Source organism: Macaca nemestrina, chromosome 11, assembly GCF_043159975.1.
Source record: "Macaca nemestrina isolate mMacNem1 chromosome 11, mMacNem.hap1, whole genome shotgun sequence".
Classification (NCBI taxonomy): domain Eukaryota; kingdom Metazoa; phylum Chordata; class Mammalia; order Primates; family Cercopithecidae; genus Macaca; species Macaca nemestrina.
This window is the reverse complement of record NC_092135.1, coordinates 101,270,939-101,291,586: the sequence shown is the minus strand read 5'-3', so window position 1 is coordinate 101,291,586 and position 20,648 is coordinate 101,270,939. Positions and strand designations below refer to the sequence as shown.

At 42.5% G+C, this 20,648-nt stretch overlaps 1 protein-coding gene across 8 annotated transcripts in view; it reads right to left on the bottom strand.

Moving 5' to 3' along the window:
• The window catches only part of CYP20A1 (cytochrome P450 family 20 subfamily A member 1), a 67,156-nt gene that overhangs the window by 40,334 nt on the left and 6,174 nt on the right, over nt 1-20,648 (bottom strand). For 4 of the 8 annotated variants that reach the window (XR_979267.3, XR_011609987.1, XM_011718026.3 and 1 more), the window contains 3 exons: nt 19,332-19,381; nt 18,309-18,475; nt 13,181-13,323 (listed from right to left, as the gene is read on the bottom strand). Coding sequence is in view for 6 of the 8 variants with exons in the window: in XM_011718026.3 (XP_011716328.1) it covers nt 13,181-13,323; nt 18,309-18,475; nt 19,332-19,381 (360 nt within the window). In the remaining 2 variants the exon portion in view is untranslated. Of the gene's footprint in view, nt 1-5,466; nt 5,597-11,403; nt 11,645-13,180; nt 13,324-18,308; nt 18,476-19,331; nt 19,382-20,588; nt 20,644-20,648 lie in introns of those variants that run through there. The other 4 variants (XM_071073235.1, XM_071073236.1, XM_071073238.1 and 1 more) reach the window with 4 other exon arrangements.

The window sequence follows — 20,648 nt, the reverse complement described above, 5'->3', positions numbered from 1 at the left end:
CTGTAACCGAAGTGAACATTCAGGTACAAATCTGTCAGACTAACACTAGCTCCATCTAAAATTGCATCCTCAGTGGTTCAGGTTCAGCTTCTGGCAAAGGGCTGATATGTAAAACAAAACAGAACCACTATCACAACAATAAAAACAGAAAATATAAATTAAAAACTCAAAGACAGAAAAACCGTAAACCCAATGGAAATTAAAAGACCATACTCTTGGTACCTAATTAAAAATAATGAAAAGTCTGCCACAGAATGCCTGTGACATAGTAATCAATAAATATATGAATATATATAAAAGTCCTAAACATACTTCAGTGATAGAAACCTCTCAGAGTCTCTTTGTCATTCCTTCCTTCTCCAAATATTTATTAAATACCTATGGAATAAAAACAGAGTCTAGTGAAAAGATTATAAACAAGCTTTAGGCCAGGCACAGTGATTCATACCTGTAATCCTAGCACTTTGGGAGGCAAAGGTGGGTGGATCACTTGAGGTCAGGAGTTTGAGACCAGCCTGGCCAACATGGTGAAACCCTATCTCTACTAAAAATACAAAAATTAGCCGGGTGTGGTGATGCACACCTGTAATCCCAGCTACTCAGGTGGCTGAAGCAGGAGAATAGCTTGAATCTGGGAGACTGGGGCTGCAATGAGCCAAGATCACGCCACTGCACTCCAGCCTGGGTGAAAGAGCAAGACTCCATCTCAAGAAAAAATAAATAAATAAATTTTGTAGATGTAATTAAGGATCTCTAATGAGATCATCCTGGATTTATCATAGAATCAAAATCCCTTATCTTTATATAAAATAAAGATGGAAGGAAAATTTAAGACACAGATACACACAGAAAGTAAAGAGCTCTGAAAGAAAGACATAGAAAATGAAGAATAATGGAATGTGGGTACATAACAAAATGAATAATTAGTGTACAAAATCAAAGTATAAAGGTGGGAGAGAGAATATGGAGTTAGTAAGGCCCTGGCATTGTTGAGTAATTGGTAAAAGTTATCATTAACATTAGACTATAATAAGCCAAGAATGCCTATTATAACCTCTAGGGCAGCGGTTCTCAACCAGGGTGATTTTGTCTCCAAAGGACATTCAGAAATGTCTGGAGACATTTTTTGATTGTCACAACTGGGGTGAGGTGCTACTGGCATCTAGGTGTAAAAGCCACAGATGCTACTAAATATCCCACCATGCACAGGATAGCCCTCTACAATAAATAATCACAGGCCTAAGTTTGAATACTGCCAACAGTGAAAAGCCCTACTCTAAACAAATACTAAAATAGTTAAAATACATAACTAATAAGCTAACACAGAAAACAGAATACTCAAAAATATTTTATTATTTCTAAAGAAGGCACGAAAGAGGCCGGGCGCAGTGGCTCACGCCTGTAATCCCAGCACTTTCGGAGGCTGAGGCGGGCAGATCACAAGGTCAGGAGATCAAGACCATCCTGGCTAACACAGTGAAACCCCACCTCTACTAAAAATACAAAAAATCAGCTGGACGTGGTGGGCGCCTGTAGTCCTAGCTACTCAGGAGGTTGAGGCAGGAGAACGGCGTGAACCCAGGAGGCAGAGCTTGCAGTAAGCTGAAACTATGCCACTGCACTCCAGCCTGGACGACAGAGCAAGACTCTGTCTCAAAAAAAAAAAAAACCAAACCAAACAAAAAAAACTTGTATATGACACAAATATAGAGGGAAATGTATAGACTTAAATTCATACATTGGGAGGGAAACGGCTGTTTATTAATGATCTAAGCAACCATCTCAAGAAACTAGAAAAAGAATAGCAAATTAAAACCAATGAAAGTAGAAGGAAGGAAATAAACATAAGAGCATAAACAAAATTAGAAAACAAACACAATATATAGAGAAAAAAGTTGGTTCATGTAAAAAATTTTAATAAAATTGAAAGACATTGTATCAGTTACAAATGTATTGCTCCTGACCTATAAATTCATTCTTTTGCCTCGCTGTTAAAATAGACTAGCAGGTCTGGCACGGTGGTGTACGTCTGTAATCCCAGCACTTTGAGGGGCTGAGGCGGGAGGATCACTTGAGGCCAGGAGTTTGAGACCAGACTTGGCAACATAGTGAGACCACCATCTCTAATTTAAAAATAAATAATAAAATAAAATAATATAAAAATTGACTTGAGTCCTTTACATATTTTTCCTTTGCCACCTGGCATGATGTTAAGCTTTCTCAGCATAAGGTGCTAGAGAGACATTTGTAAGAAGAGTTTTGCTTCTTGGTTCCCCTGCTTGTCACAGAGCAGGCCACTGTGATGTCTGAAGCTTTCCAGAGTCAGGGTCTTGCAGTGCACTGGAAAGCAGTCAGCAGCTTCCCCCATCAGCCCTCCCCTTGGATGCTTTTGTAAGAGATGTCCTCCAACCCTGCAGCACCTCCTGCAGCATGGAGTGGCCAGCAGCTTGCCCTGCCAACTCCCCCAAAAAAGGTGTGCCTCAGGTGAAACACCTCTCCATGAACAGCTTTCCCCACCACCCTAAAGGACAGCATACTAGAGGATAAATGTCCAACCAGGTCCAAAGGGCAGATTTCCAGCAAGTTTTGCTAATATGGCACCATAGCAACCCCTCTGCCATTCACAGCAGTTGTGGCTCCTCCAACAAGCCTGAATCTGAGTCCTGAGGAAGAGGGGTCTTCTTAGTGCCCTCTATCTTGGCCCTGGGGTTTGTGACTGTTCCTTATATCTGCTATTCCTTTTTTTTTTTTAAGAGACAAAGGAGCCCAGGAGCTACAGGATGCAGTGCGCAGTGATCATGCCACTACACTCCAGTCCAGGCTGGAGTGATCACTGCACACTACATCCTGTAGCTCCTGGGCTCAAGGGATCCTCCCATCCTCCTGCCTTGCCTCCTGAGTAGCTGGAACTATAGGCATGCACTACCACACCAGCTAATATATATTTTTTTAATTTTTGTTTGTAGAGACAGGGTCTTGCCATTTTGCCCAGGATGGTCTTAAACTCCTGAACTCAACCTATCCTCCCACCTCGGCCTCTCCAAGTGCTGGGATTATAAGCATAAGTCGCTGTGCCCAGGTGTATTCCTATATTCTTTAGAGTTCTCCTTAGAGTAGCCCCTATTATAACTCTTCATTTTTTATTTTTGTAGAGGTGGGGTCTCACTATGTTGCCCAGGTGGGTCTTGAACTCCTGGGTTCAGGCAATCCTCCCACCTTAGCCTCCCACAGTGCTGGTATTACAGATGTGAGCCACTATGCTCAGCCTATAATTCTTTGTATAAAACTTTCTTTGTTCAAATAGTTATATGCCTTCTCTCTCCCATTGGACCTACACTGATAAAGACCTCTGGAAACACTAATCAAGAAAAAAGAGAAAAAAAGAATAAGAAAAAAGAGAGAGGCAGAAAGAGAGAGAGAAAGCACCATGAATCTTAAAGACATTAAATTTATAATGGAATGTTTGGCAATAAAGCAGGAAAAGAAACTAAAAATCTTAAAGTCAGAAAAAAGGAAATAAATTATAATTAATCTCAGATACCAGCTGGGCTTGGTAGCCCATGCTAGTAATCCTAGTGCTTTGGGAGGCCAAGGACAGATGATGGCTTGAAGCCAGGAGTTCAAGGCCAGGGTGGGCAACAAAACAAGACCCTCTCTCTACCAAAAATAAATTTTAAAAATTAGCTGGCCATGGTGGCACACACCTGTAATCCTAGCTACCTGGGAGGCTGAGGCTGGAGGATCACTTGAGCCCAGGTGTACTAAGGTATATTAAGCTATGACTGTGCCACTGCACTCCAGTAGGGTGACAAAGCGAGACTCTGTCTCTAAAAATTAAAAACAGGCCAGATGCAGTGGCTCACGCCCGTAATCCCAGCATTTTGGGAGGCCAAGGCGGGTGGATCACCTGAGGTCAGGAGTTCAAGACCAGCCTGGCCAACATGGTGAAATTTCATCTCTAGTAAAAATATAAAAATTAGCCAGGCGTCATGGCACACACCTGTAGTTCCAGCTACTTGGGAGGCTGAGGCACAAGAACTTCTTGAACCCACGAGGTGGAGGTTGCAAGGAGCCAAAACTGCGTCACTGCACTCCAGCCTGGATGACAGAGTGACACTGTCTCAAAAAATAAATAAATAGGCTGGGCGCAGTGGCTCACATCTGCAATCCCACCACTTTGGGAGGCCGAGGCAGGTGGACCACCTGAGGTCAAGAGTTCAAGACCAGCCTGACCAACATGGTGAAACCCTGTCTCTACTAAAAATACGAAAGTTAGCTGGGCGTTGTAGCGGGTGCCTGTAATCCCAGCTACTAAGGAGGCTGACGCAGAAGAATCACTTGAACTTGGGAGGTAGAAGTTGCAGAGAGCTGAGATCGTGCCACTGCACTCCAGTCTGGGTGACAGAGTGAGACTCTGTCTCAAAAAAAAATAAAAATATATGCCTGTAATCCCAGCACTTTGGGAGGCCGAGGCAGGCGAATCACGAGGTCAGGAGTTCAAGACCAGCTTGGCCAACATGGTGAAACCACATCTCTACTAAAAATATAAAAATTAGCCAGGTTCAAGAGATTCTTCTGCCTCAGCCTCCCAAGTAGCTGGAACTACAGGCATGTGCCACCATGCCTGACTAATTTTTGTATTTTTTGTAGAGATGCAGTTTCACCATATTGGCCAGGCTGGTCTCAAATTCCTGACCTTGTGATCTGCCCGCCTTGGCCTCCCAAAGTGCTGGGATTACAGGCATAAGCCACTGCGCCTGGCCGCGACTGGGTACTTTATAAAGAAAGCATGGTGCCAGGTACCTACCTGGCTTCTGATGAGGCCTCAGGAAGCTTATAATCATGGCAGAAGGCAAAGGGAAGGTAGCAGGTCACATGGCAAAAGCAGGAGCAAGAGAGAGGGGGGAAGGTGCCACACACTTTTAAACAACAAGATCTCATAAGAATTCACTATAGTGAGGATAGCACCAAGCCATGAGGACTCCACTCCCATGATCCAATCACCTTCCACCAAGCCCCACCCCCAATACTGGGGATTACAATTCAATATAAGATTTGCATAGGGACAAATAAACAAACCATATCACTGACTAATGCCTAAATTAAGTACCTGGTTTGTGCTATGGGGTTGACAATATAAACCTAAAGTAAATTTCTCACATAAGGACACAGTCTATGAACCAAAACTTAAAAAACCACCATAATTTGCCTCTGAATGAGTAGAAGGAGAAAACAATGGAATATGGAACAACAGAAAAGACTGAAAGTTTGGAGAACAGAGCCTGTGATAAAAGATTAAGGAAGTCAGAATTACTTAGTTTGAGGCAGAGAAGACAAAATAATTAAGGCTTTTAACAATAATATTACTGAAAAGAAAAAGGTGATTCTATCATGATTGAAAGTAAGGCAAAGAGAAATGGGCAAAATTCCTGGAGATACACAATTAAATACGAAAGTATTTCTTACCGACAAATGTTGGGTATTTAAGCAGAACAGCAAGATTCTGACTGGTGAGTGCTTAAATAGAGGCAACATAACTGCCTCCACGGAGGAAAATGCGAAGTAACAGGAACAGCTATGGCAAACAAAAAGCAGGCAGCCTGAGAGCTTCAAAGAATATGACGTGTGCACAACCAATACAGAACCTTGAGATATAAAACAGGAATGGTAACAATGAGAGATTGGGAATTTGGATGCACAAGCCTCCTGATAGCCCTGAGAATACTGGCTATCACAGTTACAGATGAAAGCTGGAAAATATAGAAACTAATCAGCAGCAACCATAGATAAAGGAAGGTTTTGTTCAGTGCGTTTTTAGAAGCAGAAGTGTGCAGAGCAGAACCAATGTATTAATTAATGCTTATAGTGGACTGAGAAACTCAGTCTCAAGTCTTAAATGAAAAGTGTAGTTTCAGCTAGAACTTCCATATGGGAAAAATGGCATTCAACATTTACTAACTGTATTTTTTTTTTAAACATGGGGTCCTGCTATGTTGCCCAGGCAGGGGTGCAGTGGCTATTCACAGACAAAATTATCACTCACAATACCCTTGAACTCCTGGGCTGATGCGATTCTTCCTCCTGAGTAGTTGGGAACACAGGCATGTGCCACTATGCCCAGCTTCCAAATGTAATTTTTAAAAGTGGATACTGTAAAGGCCTGTGAGGCACAGTGGCTCACACCTATAATCCTAGTGCTTCGGGAGTCTGAGGCAGGAGGATCACTTGACACCAGGATTTTAACAGTGGCATAGGAAACATAGTGCGACCGTATCTCTACACAAAAATACAAAAATTAGCTGGGCATGGTGGCACGTGCCTGTGGTCCTAGTTACTCAGGAGGCTGAGGCAGGAGGATCCCTTCAGCTCAGGAATTCGATGCTCCAGTAAGCTATAATTGTGCCACTGCACTTGAGCCCAGGCAACAGTGCAAGACCTTGACTGAAAAAAATAAAAAAAGATACCTGATTTACCCTAATGTGATTATTACACATTGTATATCTGTATCAAAATATCTCACGTACCCCATAAATATATACACCTACTAAGCAACGCTAAGTAACCATATATATATATATATATATATATATATATATATATATATATATATATTTATTTAGAGACGGAGTCATTCACTGTTGCCTGGGCCGGTATGCAGTGGAGCGATCTCAGCTCGCTGCAACTCCGCTTCCTGGATTCAAGCAATTCTCCTGCCTCAGCCTCCTGAGTAGCTGGGATTACAGGTGCCTGCCACCACACCTGGCTAATTTTTTGTATTTTTAGTAGAGACGGGGTTTTAGTAGAGACGGAGTTTCACTATGTTGGTCAGACTGGTCTTGAACTCCTGACTTCATGATCCGCTGGCATCGGCCTCCCAAAGTGCTGGGATTATAGGCATGAGCCACCACGACAGGCAAAAAAAAATTTTTTTTAAAGATACTTTTAAAGTTAATAAGGCATACTCTTAAGAGAACTACCAGGTATTTAAATACAAAAATGCTTACAATGTGTAGTCAGAACATTTTCAGGAAGAATGAACACAGTTATAGAAGAGGGAAAGGAAAATAAACCCAAACTGGCCAAATGGATTTTTCTTTTTCTTTCTTTTTGAGACAGGGTCTCAGTTGCCTAGACTGGAGTGCAGTGGTGCAATCTTGGCTCACTGCAACCTCTGCCTCCCAGGCTCAAGCAATCCTCCTGCCTCAGACTCTAGATTAGCTGGGACCACAGGCATACGCCACCATGACCAGCTAATTTTTTTTTTTTTTTTTGTAGAGACAGGGTCTGGTCATGGGAGGCTGAGGTGGGTGGACTGCCTGAGCCCAGGAGTTTGAGACCAGCCTGGGTGACATGGTGAGACCCCATCTCTATGTGAAAAATTTTAAAAAGAAAAAAATCATCTTAATGTTATGTAAATATATCCAGTTGTTATGGAAGTTTAGAGACGGTACATGGAGGGAAGCATACTTAACTAAACTGGAGGCTGGAGTAGAAGTTAGCCAGGCAAGGCTGGGAAAAATGTTTCAGAGGAGAAAAAAGAAAGAACAGACCTATGGAAGTAACAGAGGAGTCAAAGAATTTAGGAACGTTAAGTTATCAGTATTCATTCACTGATGTAATAAATATTAACTGAGGGCCTGCTGTATAACAAGAGCCAAGTTATACAGCAGTAATCAAAATAGAACAGTCCCTACCTTCATGGAGCACACACTTAAGTGAGGGAGACAGACACTCAAAGGATTACAAAAAATAGAATTACAGGTGGGTGCGGTGGCTCACGCCTGTAATCCCAGCACTTTGGGAGGCCAAGGTGGACGGATCACCTGAGGCTAGGAGTTTGAGACCAAACTGGCTAACATGGTGAAACCCTGTCTCTATTAAAATACAAAAATTACTGGGCATGGTGGCATGCACATGTAATCCCAGCTACTCAGGAGGCTGAGGATGGAAAATCTCTTGAACCCAGGAGACAGAGGTTGCAGTATGCCAAGATTGCATCACTGCACTCCAGCCTGGCAGAAAGAGCGAGACTCCATCTCAAAAAGAAAATAAAAATAAAAATAAATAAATAAATAAAACAGAATTATAAACTGGGAAAAGTGTTGTAAACGAAAGGCACAGGGTGTTATGATAGCATCTAAAAGGGGAACCTGGCCGGGTGCAGTAGCTCATGCTTGAAAACCCAGCACTTTGGGAGACTAAGGTGGGAGGAACACTTGAGGCCACGAATTCAAGACCAGCCTAGGAAACATAGTGAGACACACATCTTTACAAAAAAATTTTAAATACAACTAGCCAGTCATGGTGGCACATGCCTGTAGTCCCAGCTACTCAGGAGGCTGAGGTGGGAGGATCCCATGGGCCCAGGAATTTGAGGTTACAGTGAGCTATGATCAGGTCATTGCACTCCAGCCTAGGCCACACAGCAAGACTCTGTCTTAAAAAATTAAAAAGTTAAAACAAAATAAATAAAAGGGGACCTATCTAGCAATGTGGGATGATCAGAGAGAGTGTCCCTGGGGAAGTGACATTTAAACTAGGAGCTGAAAAACGAACACACATTAGCTAGGTGTGTGGATGACTGGAGATGCATTCCAGGCAAAGTGAATAGCATAAACAGGCCCTGAGATAGGAGGGAACAGGGTACATCTGAAGACTTAAAAGAAAACAAGTGTGACTAGACTATAAGCCAAATGAGAATGTGGGAAACCAGGCTGGAAAAGTAGCCAGGCTAATCATTAAAAGTCCTGAAGACTACATTAAAAATTTGGAGTTTGTCCCAAGAACAAAGGGGTTTTCAAACTAGAGTCCACAGATACCAAAGGGTCTGTTCATGGAATCCAGTGCAGTCTATGAACTCAGATCAGGGGAAAAAAACAATCTTTCTTTTTAATTAACCTCTGAATAAAACTTGGCATTTCCTTCAATTATGAGTATAGGCTCTGACTTTTTAAACCAATACAAATCTCAAAATATGTTCCCATTATAAATACTGGAAAAATCTCATAATAATAATTTTGGCCCTTGCATCACTACTTTAAAATCATGGAAATTTCTGGAAAGATTATTAGATCTTGCTATAAATCTTGCTATTTAACACATTAACAAAGAGGCAAATATAATATCGTAAGTTTTTATAAAAAGTATTAATATTTTGTAACTATATTGGTTTCCTTTAGCTATGCATTTAAAAATGTTATTCTCAGAAGGAGTCAAAGGTTTCATCGGACTGCCAAGAAGTACCTGTCAACTGCAAAGCATGGGAAAACAGATGGGGAGGAAAGGGGAAAGAGAAATAAGCAATCCAGGTAAATTATGTAAATCTAAACCAGGGTGATGGCAATGCTGATGGGAGAGAAGTAGATCAATTTGAAAGGCATTTAGAAGGTAAAATTGGCATTACAGATTCTTTTCAAACGTGATTTTCTTTTCTTTCTTTTTTTTTTTTTTGGAGACGGAGTCTCACTCTGTTACCCAGGCTGGAGTGCAGTGGCATAATCTTGGCTCACTGCAATCTCTGCCTCCCAGGTTCAAGTGATTCTCATGCCTCAACATCCTAAGTAGCTGGGACTACAAATGCATGCCACCATGCCCGGCTAATTTTTTTGTATTTTTAGTAGAGATGGGCTTTCACCCTGTTGGCCAAGCTGGTCTTGAACTCCTGCCCTCAAACAATCCACCCGCCTCAGCCTCTCAAAGTGCTAAGATTACAGGTGTGAGCCACTACACCCAGATCAAATGTGATTTTCAAAGAATACTAAGTGTTATAAAAATGCTCACAATAGGGACAGTGCACAGTGGCTCAAGCCTGTAATCCCAGCACTTTGGGAGGCCGAGACGGGCGGATCACGAGGTCAGGAGATTGAGACCATCCTGGCTAACACGGTGAAACCCCGTCTCTACTAAAAAATACAAAAAACTAGCTGGGAGAGGTGGCGGGCGCCTGTAATCCTAGCTACTCGGGAGGCTGAGGCAGGAGAATGGCGTAAAGCCGGGAGGCAGAGCTTGCAGTGAGCTGAGATCCGGCCACTGCACTCCAGCCTGGGCCACAGAGCGAGACTCTGTCTCAAAAAAAAAAAAAAAAAAAAAATGCTTACAATACAATAGTAAATAAAAAACACAAAGATTATCCATGAGTATAATCTGATAACATTAAAATTCTACTGTGCACACAAAACACTGGAATGATAGGAAGTTTTTGTTTTGTTTTGAGACGAGTCTAGCTCTGTCGCCCAGACTGGAGTGCAGTGAGTGGCAAGATCTTGGCTCACTGCAACCTCCGCCTCCTGGGTTCAAGTGATGCTCCTGCCTCAGCCTCCTGAGTAGCTAGGGCTATAGGCATGTGCCACTACACACAGGTAATTTTTGTATTTTTAGTAAAGATAGGGTTTCACCATGCTGGCCAGGCCAGCCTCAAACTCCTGACCTCAAGTTGAGGCAGAAATTTAAAAATAAATATGCATTCATTCACTCTAAGAAAAGTAACAGGCAAGGCAAGGGTTAAAAAGATAAGACCAACACCAGGCGCTGTGGCTCATGCCTGTAATCCCAGCACTTTGGGAGGCTGAGGCAGTGGATCACAAGGTCAGGAGTTCAAGACAAGCCTGACCAAGATGGTGAAACCCTGTCTCTACTAACAATAAAAAAAATGAGCTAGGCATGGAGGCAGGTGCCTGTATTCCCAGCTACTCAGGAGGCTGAGGCAGAGAACTGCTTGAACCCAGGAGGCGGAGGTTGCAGTGAGGGGAGATCACGCCACTACATTCCAGCCTGGGTGTCAGAGTGAGACTCCGTCTGAAAAGAAAGAAAAGGAAAAGGAAAGGAAGGGAGGGGAGGGGAAGGGAGGGGAGGGGAAGGGAGGGGGGGATGAGACGGGAAGGGAAGGAAAGGGAAAGGGAAAGGGAAAGGGAAAGGGAAAGGGAAAGGGAAAAGGAAAAGGAAAAGGAAAAGAAAAAAGAAAAAGAAAAAAGAAAAGAACAAGCTTTTCTCTGCCCAGCAAGCTCACTTCAAGGACAGTTATAAGATAACACTGTCCGGAAAGCCAAGGCCAAAGGATAACGCTCCAGACACCACCACCCCCATTCGGAGCAAGGTTAAAGGAAGGAAAAAAAGAGAAAGATACCTTTTTTTTTTTTTTTACTGTTACTCCTTTCCCTGGCTTCTTAAGCATGATTATGTATTACAAATGTCTGTATTTAGCCAGTTCTTGTTTTTCTTTCAATACAGCTACAAGGTCACCAGCTATGCAAGGTCACAAGTTATGTTATGCTATAGATTACGTGACGTGTCACTGTATAATTAACTGCTTTTGTTTTGCTTCTGTAAGTCCGCTTATAAAAACCCCGCTCTGTCGTTGTTCAATGTTCAGTTTTTTGGATGCGAATCTACTGAGCCCGTGCGTACCTTAAAATAAACAATCCTCCTGTTCTCCATATCAGTCTCTCTGGTCCTCAGTTCCCCGCAACATTTTTGGTGACCACGAAGGGACCCGAGATGGCAGGTTTACTGTCTCCTTTGCCTCTGGGGGCTGGAGCCCTGGGCCAGGGGAGACCTGGGACCCCAGGCGCTGCCGGGAGAACTTCAGCCCATAGAGGAGATCAGCTCTCCCCTGACCTGGCACCCCTGCTCAGCAGCACAGCAGAACCTAAAGGACGATTTCAGAAACAGCACGCTTCAGGAACCACAGTAAGGCTTTGGGGCCCAAGGCAGGACCCATGGGGACAAAAGAGGAGCCTGATCACCTCCTGGGGTGTGCCGAATATTCTGACCCAGAGGGGCTCGGGGCGACGAGAGTGGCTCACACCTGAACCAACACAGGACTTGAGAGTGGCTCGCTAAGTGAGTTACGAAAAGGAAACTGGAAGTGGCGAGAGTGGCTCGCCACCCCAACTAGGAAACTGGAGGTGACAAGAGTGGCTCGCCACCCCAACTGGGAAACTGGGTGGCCACTCTCACCACCCCAACTACGAACACAGGAACTAGGAGTGGGGAAGTGTGTGAAAGTGTGTGAATGGAGGGGCCTAATGAGGCTCATAAGCTGCGAAGTGGGGAGTCACAGATCTCTTACCAGGGACTGTGTGCTCCAAGAAAGTGTGGGGCCGACTAAGACTTGTGGTGATCTGCATACGGCTAATAGGAGCTGCCCTACAGCTCAGAGTTGTAGTGGGAATAAGGAACTCGCCAAAGCCAAGTGTTAGGCAGGAATCTAGACCCAATATGGCGGTATCACCCGGCATGGCAGGCCCTTTGTTAGGACTTCCCGCCCTTCACTTCCTGCTAAGACTCTCAGCCCGCGAAAAAGCCCGCGCCCGCCAAAAAACCCCTGCTCTGCGCAAGCTCCTGGACACGTCATTCCTCAGAAATCGAAACCTAACTCAGGAAAACCGAAACCTACAAACCCCGCCTACCTCGCCCTATAAAAGGCCCCCCCGATACCTGCCCCAAGCGCGACTTCCTCAGCCCTCCTCCTAGTGGACCGGTGAACCTCGCTGGCGAGCCCAATAAAGGCTACCTCAGTTCTCATCTGCCTCGTGTCTTCTTGCTCGGCTCCCCATTACATTATACCAAGCAGCATCTGAAAACTCCTATCATGGAGCACTTTGGGAGGCAGAGGTGGGTAGATCACTTGAAGTCAGGAGTTCAAGACCAACCTGGCCAACATGGTGAAACCCTGCCTCTACTAAAAACACAAAAATTAGCCAGGCGTGGTGGTGCACACCTGTAATCCCAGCTACTAGGGAAGCTGAGGCACGAGAATTGCTTGAACCTGGGAGGCGGAGGTTGCAGTGAGCTGAGATCACACCACTGCACTCCAGCCTGGGTGACAGAGCGAGACTGTCTCAACAGCAATAAAATACATACATATATGTGTATATTTTGTGCACTATATATGTGTACATATACATATATACAGGTGTGTATATATACGTATATACACATACATACAGAAAACTTCAGGTGCTCTGTACTCTCATCATTCCAACTTATACAATGAGTCTGGATGTTAAGATTTTTGTTTTCTTTTGTGTGTTGTGTGTTTTGTTATTGTTGTTTTTAATTTCAGGAAAATAAAATTAGCTTAGGAAAGAAAAGAGTAGCAAAGAGTACATATCAATACTAAAAAAAAAAAATACTATTATTTATGTGGTAGAACACTAAACCAAATTACTTATCACCTTACCTTTAGGAGGAGGGCAAAATTACTCTTCAGAGAATTAGTCACACCATTTTCACACAATTTTTTCCTCATGTGGTTTTCACTCACATTGCCACCACCAGATTGATACCTTAATAATGACTTCAGCATGGTTTCAAAAGGGTCCACTGAAACAGACAAATTAAATATTTCTGTATCAAAATAATCACTCAAAAAGATGCCCTGTAAGAGAACAAGAGATCAGGGAGGTAAAGAATTATAGCTGAAAGCATGGCAACTGTTTTTCATAATTCCCTTAACTATTTTTATTTTTTATTATTATTATTTTTTAGACAGAATTTCACTTTTCTTGCCTAGGCTGGAGTGCAATGTCGTGATCTCGGCTCACTGCAACCTCTGCCTCCCAGGTTCAAGCAATTATCCTGCCTCAGCCTCCCAAGTAGCTAGGATTATCGGCATGTGCCAACACTCCTGGCTAATTTTGTACTTTTAGTAGAGATGGGGTTTCAACACGTTAGTCAGGCTGGTATCAAACTTCTGACCTCAAGTAATCCGCCTGCCTCAGCCTCCCAAGGTGCTGGGATTACAGGAATGAGCTGCTGTGCCTGGCAGACTGTTTTTAAAATACGAACAATTTAAGAGTCGGTGAAAATTGGCAAGAACACAATATCCTGACTGGGAATTCCACTGTTAAGTCATTAATACTGGCCTACATAACTATAATGTCTTCAAAATTTTTTTAAAAAAGCACATTCCCCTGATTTTAAAGCAAAATGGCTACTAAGTTTGTGGTTTGTGGTTATCAAGTATTACAGTAAAATTATTTAGCTGAATTCAAAAATTTATTTTCTCCAATTCTTGTTTCTTTAATGACTATTGTTTTCAGACGCATACAAAGATACACTGTCATTGTAAAAACAATTCAAACAATACAGAAAAGACAGCAAAATGCATCAGAGATACTGTTAATATTTTAGACATTTTTCACAGCTGTTAACATTTCTTAACAGAGAGAGACAGAAAAATCTGTCAGATTTCACAAAGAATTACATTCCCCTCTTTCAGAGCACTTCTCTCAGTTCATTAGTGTGATAATTTGGATGTTTACATACTTCCCTCACTCTCCAACATTAGCCTAGAAACTCCATAGGAGCAGAGACCATTCTGGTTTTTCTCATTATATTCCCCAACAGAGCCATCTTTTCTTGTTGTATAAAGCCTAGTAATTAAAAGCACAATCTTTTTTTTTCTTCCTCAGAGATCCTTGTTCTACAAAAGTACAATCTTGAACCAGACTGCCTGACTTCAAGTCCTAGCTCCATCACTAATTAGCTGTGACCTTAGGCAAGTAACTTAACCTCTCTGTGCCTCAGGTTTCTCTTCTGCAAAAAAGGGATAACCATAATACCCTCTTCATGAAGTTGTTCTGAGAATTAAATGAGTTAGTATTTGTAAAGGGCTTGGAATAGTGCTGAGATATCATAATTGCTATATAAGTATCTGATAAAACCAGTCTACATCATCATATTCAGGCCTGAAAGTATTCATTTATTCAGCCATTGATATTTAGGTTGCTTCAAATATTTTTTATAAACAATGCTAATATAAATATTTTCTCATATCTGTGATTATCAATTTATGTATCAACTTCTTAAGATATTATTGTTAGGTCAATGGTTACTGTCAAGTTTTTCTCCAGAGAGCTGTATAGCACATGTAAACCACGTGACTCCCCATTCCCTCATGGACAATGCATTCTGCCAGTATTCTTCATCTCTTCTAGGGAGATAAGTAAAATTTCTCTTTTTTTTTTTTTTTTTGAGACGGAGTCTCGCTCTGTCGCCCAGGCTGGAGTGCAGTGGCGCGATCTCGGCTCACTGCAAGCTCTGCCTCCTGGGTTCACGCCATTCTCCTGCCTCAGCCTCCCGAGTATCTGGGACTACAGGCGCCCGCCAACACGCTCGGCTAATTTTTTTTGTATTTTCAGTAGAGATGGCATTTCACCATGGTCTTGATCTCCTGACCTTGTGATCCACCTGCCTCCGCCTCCCAAAGTGCTGGGATTACAGGCTTGAGCCACTGTGCCCGGTCAATTTCTCATTTTTATTTGTACCCAACTGAATATTAGTGAGGCTGAAATCTTTAAATTTGTTTACTCCTTTCTTAATAACCTTGTTTCTCCCTATTTTTCTAAAAGGGCATTTTCTTTTTTGAGATGGAGTCTCCATCTGTCATCCAGGTTGGAGTGCAATGGCACGATCTTGGCTCACTGCAACCTCCTCCTCACAGGTTCAAGCGATTTTCCTGCCTCAGCCTCTCGAGTAGCTGGGATTACAGGTATCTGCCACCATGCTCAGCTAATTTTTGTATTTTTAGTAGAGATGGGGTTTCACCATGTTGGCCAGGCTGGTCTCAAACTCCTGACCTCAGGTGATCTGCCCACCTTAGTCTCCCAAACTGCTGAGATTACAGGCGTAAGCTACCATGCCTGGCCTATTTTTTCTTATTAGTTTTTAAGTACTATATATATTTAACATATTGGTGGTAAATTACTTTTCCATTTCTCTTTTAAACTTTGTCATGGTGCCTTTTTATTTAACAAAAATATGGTAATCAATTACTACACATCAGGTGTAGCAATGTGTGGCCAACATTTTACTATCTTTCTTTCTTCCTTTCTCAAGGTGATTTTGACTTTGTTTTTTAAGTTAGAGACAGTCTCAATGTGTCTCCCAGACTGGTCTTCAACTCTTGGGTTCAAGTGATCTTCCCACCTCAGCTTCCTGAGTAGCTGGGACTACAGGTATGTGCTACTGCATCCATTCAAAGTATTTGTTATTGTACTAAAATTTTTCACTTTTATGTGGACAGATTTATCTAACTTGTGTTTTACAGCTCCTAGATCTTTTACCATTTTAAGAAGAGGTTTATCTACATTATCTCCAACCAAAGAGAAAAAATTTAATATTTAACCATGTTTTCTTGTATTACCTTTATGACCTGATATTTTAATCATCTATTTTGATATAAGAAATATATCAAATTTCTTATTTTGATATAAGAAATAAGGCAGAGGCCAGGTGAAGTGGCTCACACCTATAATCCCAGCATTTTGGAAGGCAGAGGTGGGAGAATCACTTGAGTCTAGGAGTTAGAGGCCAGCCTGGGCAATGTAGCGAGACCTCATCTCCACTAAAAAGTAAATAAATTCATCAGGCAGGGTGTTGCATGCCTATAGTCCCACCTACTCAGGAGGCTGAGGTGGGAGGATTGCTTGAGCCCAGGAGTTGTAGGTTATACAGTGAGCTATGACAGCACTGCTGCGCTCTAGCTTGGGCAAAGGGCGGGGGGCGAGGAATAGAATAAGGCACGGATTGAGATTTATTTTGTACAAATAGCTAACCCATATTCCCCAAACCATTTATTACTTTTCCCTTTTGTCATAAAATACTATCTTTATCATATATATTTGGTTTGTCTTCTGAACTCTCCACTCTTTTACATCTGTTTGCCTAGCCTGACCATAGCATGAGAGTCTTTTTTTTGAGATGGAGTCTCTCTCTGTCACCCAGGCTGGAGTGCAGTGGTGTGATCTCAACTCACTGCAACCTCTGCCTCCCGGGTTCAAGAGATTATCCTGCCTCAGTCTCCCAAGTAGCTGGGATTACAGGCGCACATCACCAGGCCTGGCTAATTTTTGTATTTTTAGTAGAGACCGGGTTTCACCATGTTGGCCAGGCTGGTCTCGAAATCCCGACCTCAGGTGATCAGCCTGCTTTGGCCTCCCAAAGTGCTGGGACTACAGGCAGGAGCCATCATGCCCAGCCAGGAGATTCTTTTTTTTTAAGAGACAGGTTCTTGCCCTGTCCCCTGGCTGCCTGGCTGAAGTAAAGTGGCACAACCTTGGCTCACTGAAGCCTCAATCTCCTGAACTCAAGCAATCCTCCCACCTCAGCCTTCCAAGTAGCAGGTCTACAGACACATGTATCACATCTGGCTAATTTTTGTATTTTTTGTAGAGATGGGGTCTCACTATGTTGCCCAGACTGGTCTTGAACTCCTGGGCTCAAGTGATCATCCCACCTTGGCCTCCTAAAGCATTGGGATTACAGGTATGAGCCACTGCGCCTGGCCAGTACAAGGTTCTTTAAATTAATCTAGCTTTATAATACTCTATACTAACTGATGGTACAAGTATTTCCCTCAACAATATTCTTTCTTTTGGAAGACAGAGTCTTACTCTGTTGCCCAGGCTGGAGTGCAGTGGCACAATCTCAGCTCACTGCAACCTCTACCTCCCAGGTTCAAGCAATTATCTTGCCTCAGCCTCCCGAGTAGCTGGGACTACAGGCACACACCACCATGCTTAACTAATTTTGTATCTTTAGTAGAGACAAGGTTTTACCATGTTGGCCAGGATGGTCTCAATCTCCTGACCTCACGATCCACCTGCCTCGGCCTCCCAAAGTGCTGAGACTACAGGCATGAGCCACCATGCCCAGCCCATTAATACTCTTTTTAGGATTGTTTCCTGGCTGCTTATGTACATTTACTCTTCCAGATACACCTTGGAACTATTTTTTCAGGGTCCCAAAAAAATCCTGTTGGAATTTACACTGAGATTTTATCATATATGCTTATAAATTAAGGAAAAACACAATTATTTAAAATACTATCTTAAATGAGTTAATAAGACTTCAGCACAGTGCCTAGCACATAGTACAAAGCATTCAATAAATGTTGGCTATTCCTATCCAAGAACAATGTATATATACAGTTCTTTATTTATAAACATTCATTCTTTTTTTATTTTGAGACACAGTCTCGCTCTGTCGCCCAGGCTGGAGTACAGCGGCACAATCTTGGCTCACTGCAGCCTCCGCCTCCCGGGTTCAAGAGATTCTCATGCCTCAGCCTCCCAAGTAGCTGGGATTACAGGCATGTGCCACCACACCCGATTAGTGTTTGTATTTTTAGTAGAGAAGGGGTTTCACCATGTTGGCCAGGCTGGTCTTGAACTCCTGGCCTCAAGTGATCCACCTGCCTCAGCCTCCCAAAGTGTTGGGATTACAGGCATAAGCCACCGTGCCCGGGCTAAACATTCATTCTTAAAAGGTAAGGATCAGGTAATTAGAAAGAAAATGAAACTTACATGTCTTATTGGGATTGATATGCTGCTTCAGTACATCAACAGTGCCCAAACTAACCACGAGGCGCCTGCCAAACCAGAAGGAGACTACAGGCCCATATCTCTCATGCAAATTAACCAGGAACTCGTGCAAACTTCCACTATTCACAATATCTGGAAGATTACCATCTCTGGCAAAAGAGCAACATTTGACAAAATCATCAATTTAACTTGGAAAAATCAGAAAAACAACAGTTGACTCTGAATTAACTGTGTCAATAAATGAGAACAAAGGTTCATGAAATTCAAATTAGTCCAAAATCCAAAACTCAATTATATTTGCCTTCTTGCTATATTTCTATAGTTATATTTAGATATGGATTTGTCTGATATTTTAAGAATTCTTAACACTTCAAACCAAATAAGAAAGCTCCATAGGAACATCTGACTTAGATACTGGAAACTATCCCACTTTCCCAGCACCTAATTCTGAGATGACAACGGACATCATCAGCTGGTGAAAATCATCAGATCAGCTATGGCGATCTTTTCCTTCTTTCCTTCTATCTTAATCTTCTTTTCAGCTTTCTCTGGCAAGGGGAAGTGAAAGCAATGAAATGTTTTGATATACACGACTCTCTTTTCTGTTAACAAAGTTTAGGTTACCTGCCAAGGTAAAGGTAGGGCAATCAAAGGAAATGAATTGAATAAGATGAGTAATCTAAAAATATGGTTTATCATTTTGGTTTGTCTTCTGAACTACCTACTCTATTCCATCTGTCTCCCTAGTCCTACCACAAAAAAACCTTAGTTTTCTTTTTATTTATTTATCTTTTAGAAACATAGTCTGGCTCTGTCACCTAGGCTAGAGTGCAGTGGCACAATTATAGCTCACTGCAGCATTAAACTCCTGGCCTCAAGCGATCTTCCACCTCAACCTCCTCAGTAGCTGGCAAGAGCTACCATGATTGGCTAAAAATATGGTTTTGTCTTGATATCAATAATGAAGAATTAACTCTACTGAATTCCAAGAAAATAATTACTCACTTTTCTTCAGTTGGAGTAATCCCTGGAATTCCTGCAGCTTGTCTGAAAGCCTTAAAAAAAAAAAGTTTATAATAATGAATTATCATATAACCCATAAGTAAGATGTGTTTCACCAACACATCTGCAGGACCTTAAATAATGGCTTTCCAATTAAGTTGAATCTAAGAAATCATTTCCATATTAAAATACAAAAAAAGGGATTCTTTGCATGGAAAAGAATGATTTCCATGTCCTTTGCAGGGATATAGATGGAGATGGAGGCCATTTTCTTTAGCAAACTAATACAGGTATAGAAAACCAAATACTACATGTTCTCACTTAGAAGTGGGAGCTAAATGATGAGAACACATGGACACATAGAGGGGAACAATACATGCTGGGGCCTTTCAGAAGGTGAGAGGATCAGGAAAAACAGCTAATGGGTACTAGGCTTAATAATTACCTGGGTGATGAAATAATCTATACAACAAACCCCCATGATACAAGTTTACCTATATAACAAACCTGCCCTTGTACCCCTGAACTTAAAATGAATTTTTTTTTTTTTTTTTAAAGAATTATTTCGGCCGGGCGCAGTGGCTCAGGCCTGTAATCCCAGCACTTTGGGAAGCTGAAGAGGGCAGACCACGAAGTCAGGAGATCAAGACCATCCTGGCTAACAGTGAAACCCCTTCTCTACTAAGAATATAAAAAACTGGCTGGGCGTGGTGGCACACACCTGTAGTCCCAGCTACTCGGGAGGCTGAGGCAGGAGAATTGTTTGAACCCAGGAGGCAGAGGTTGCAGTGAGCCGAGATCGTGCCACTGCACTACAGCCTGGGCGACAGAGCAAGGCTCCATCTCAAAAAAAAAAAAAAAAAAGGCCGGGCGCAGTGGCTCACGCCTGTAGTCCCAGCACTTTGGGAGGCCAAGGCAGACAGATCATGAGGTCAGGAGATCGAGACCATCCTGGCTAACCCGGTGAAACCCCATCTCTACTAAAAATACAAAAAATTAGCCGGGCATGGTGGTGGGCGCCTGTAGTCCCGGCTACTTGGGAGGCTGAGGCAGGAGAATGGTGTGAACCCGGGAGGTGGAGCTTGCAGTGAGCTGAGATCACGCCACTGAACTCCAGCCTGGGCGACAGAGCAAAACTCTGTCTCAAAAAAAAAAAAAAAAAAAAGAATGATTTCATTCAGGGTATTATTCTTCCTCTGTGTCAATTAAACTAAGGTGTTTAAAGAATTTAATACACACTTTACATCAAGTAACACATACCCAGTACATTTTTCTTTCTTTGTTCTGAGTTTATATATGGTCCCAGCTGGTTTGGCTTTA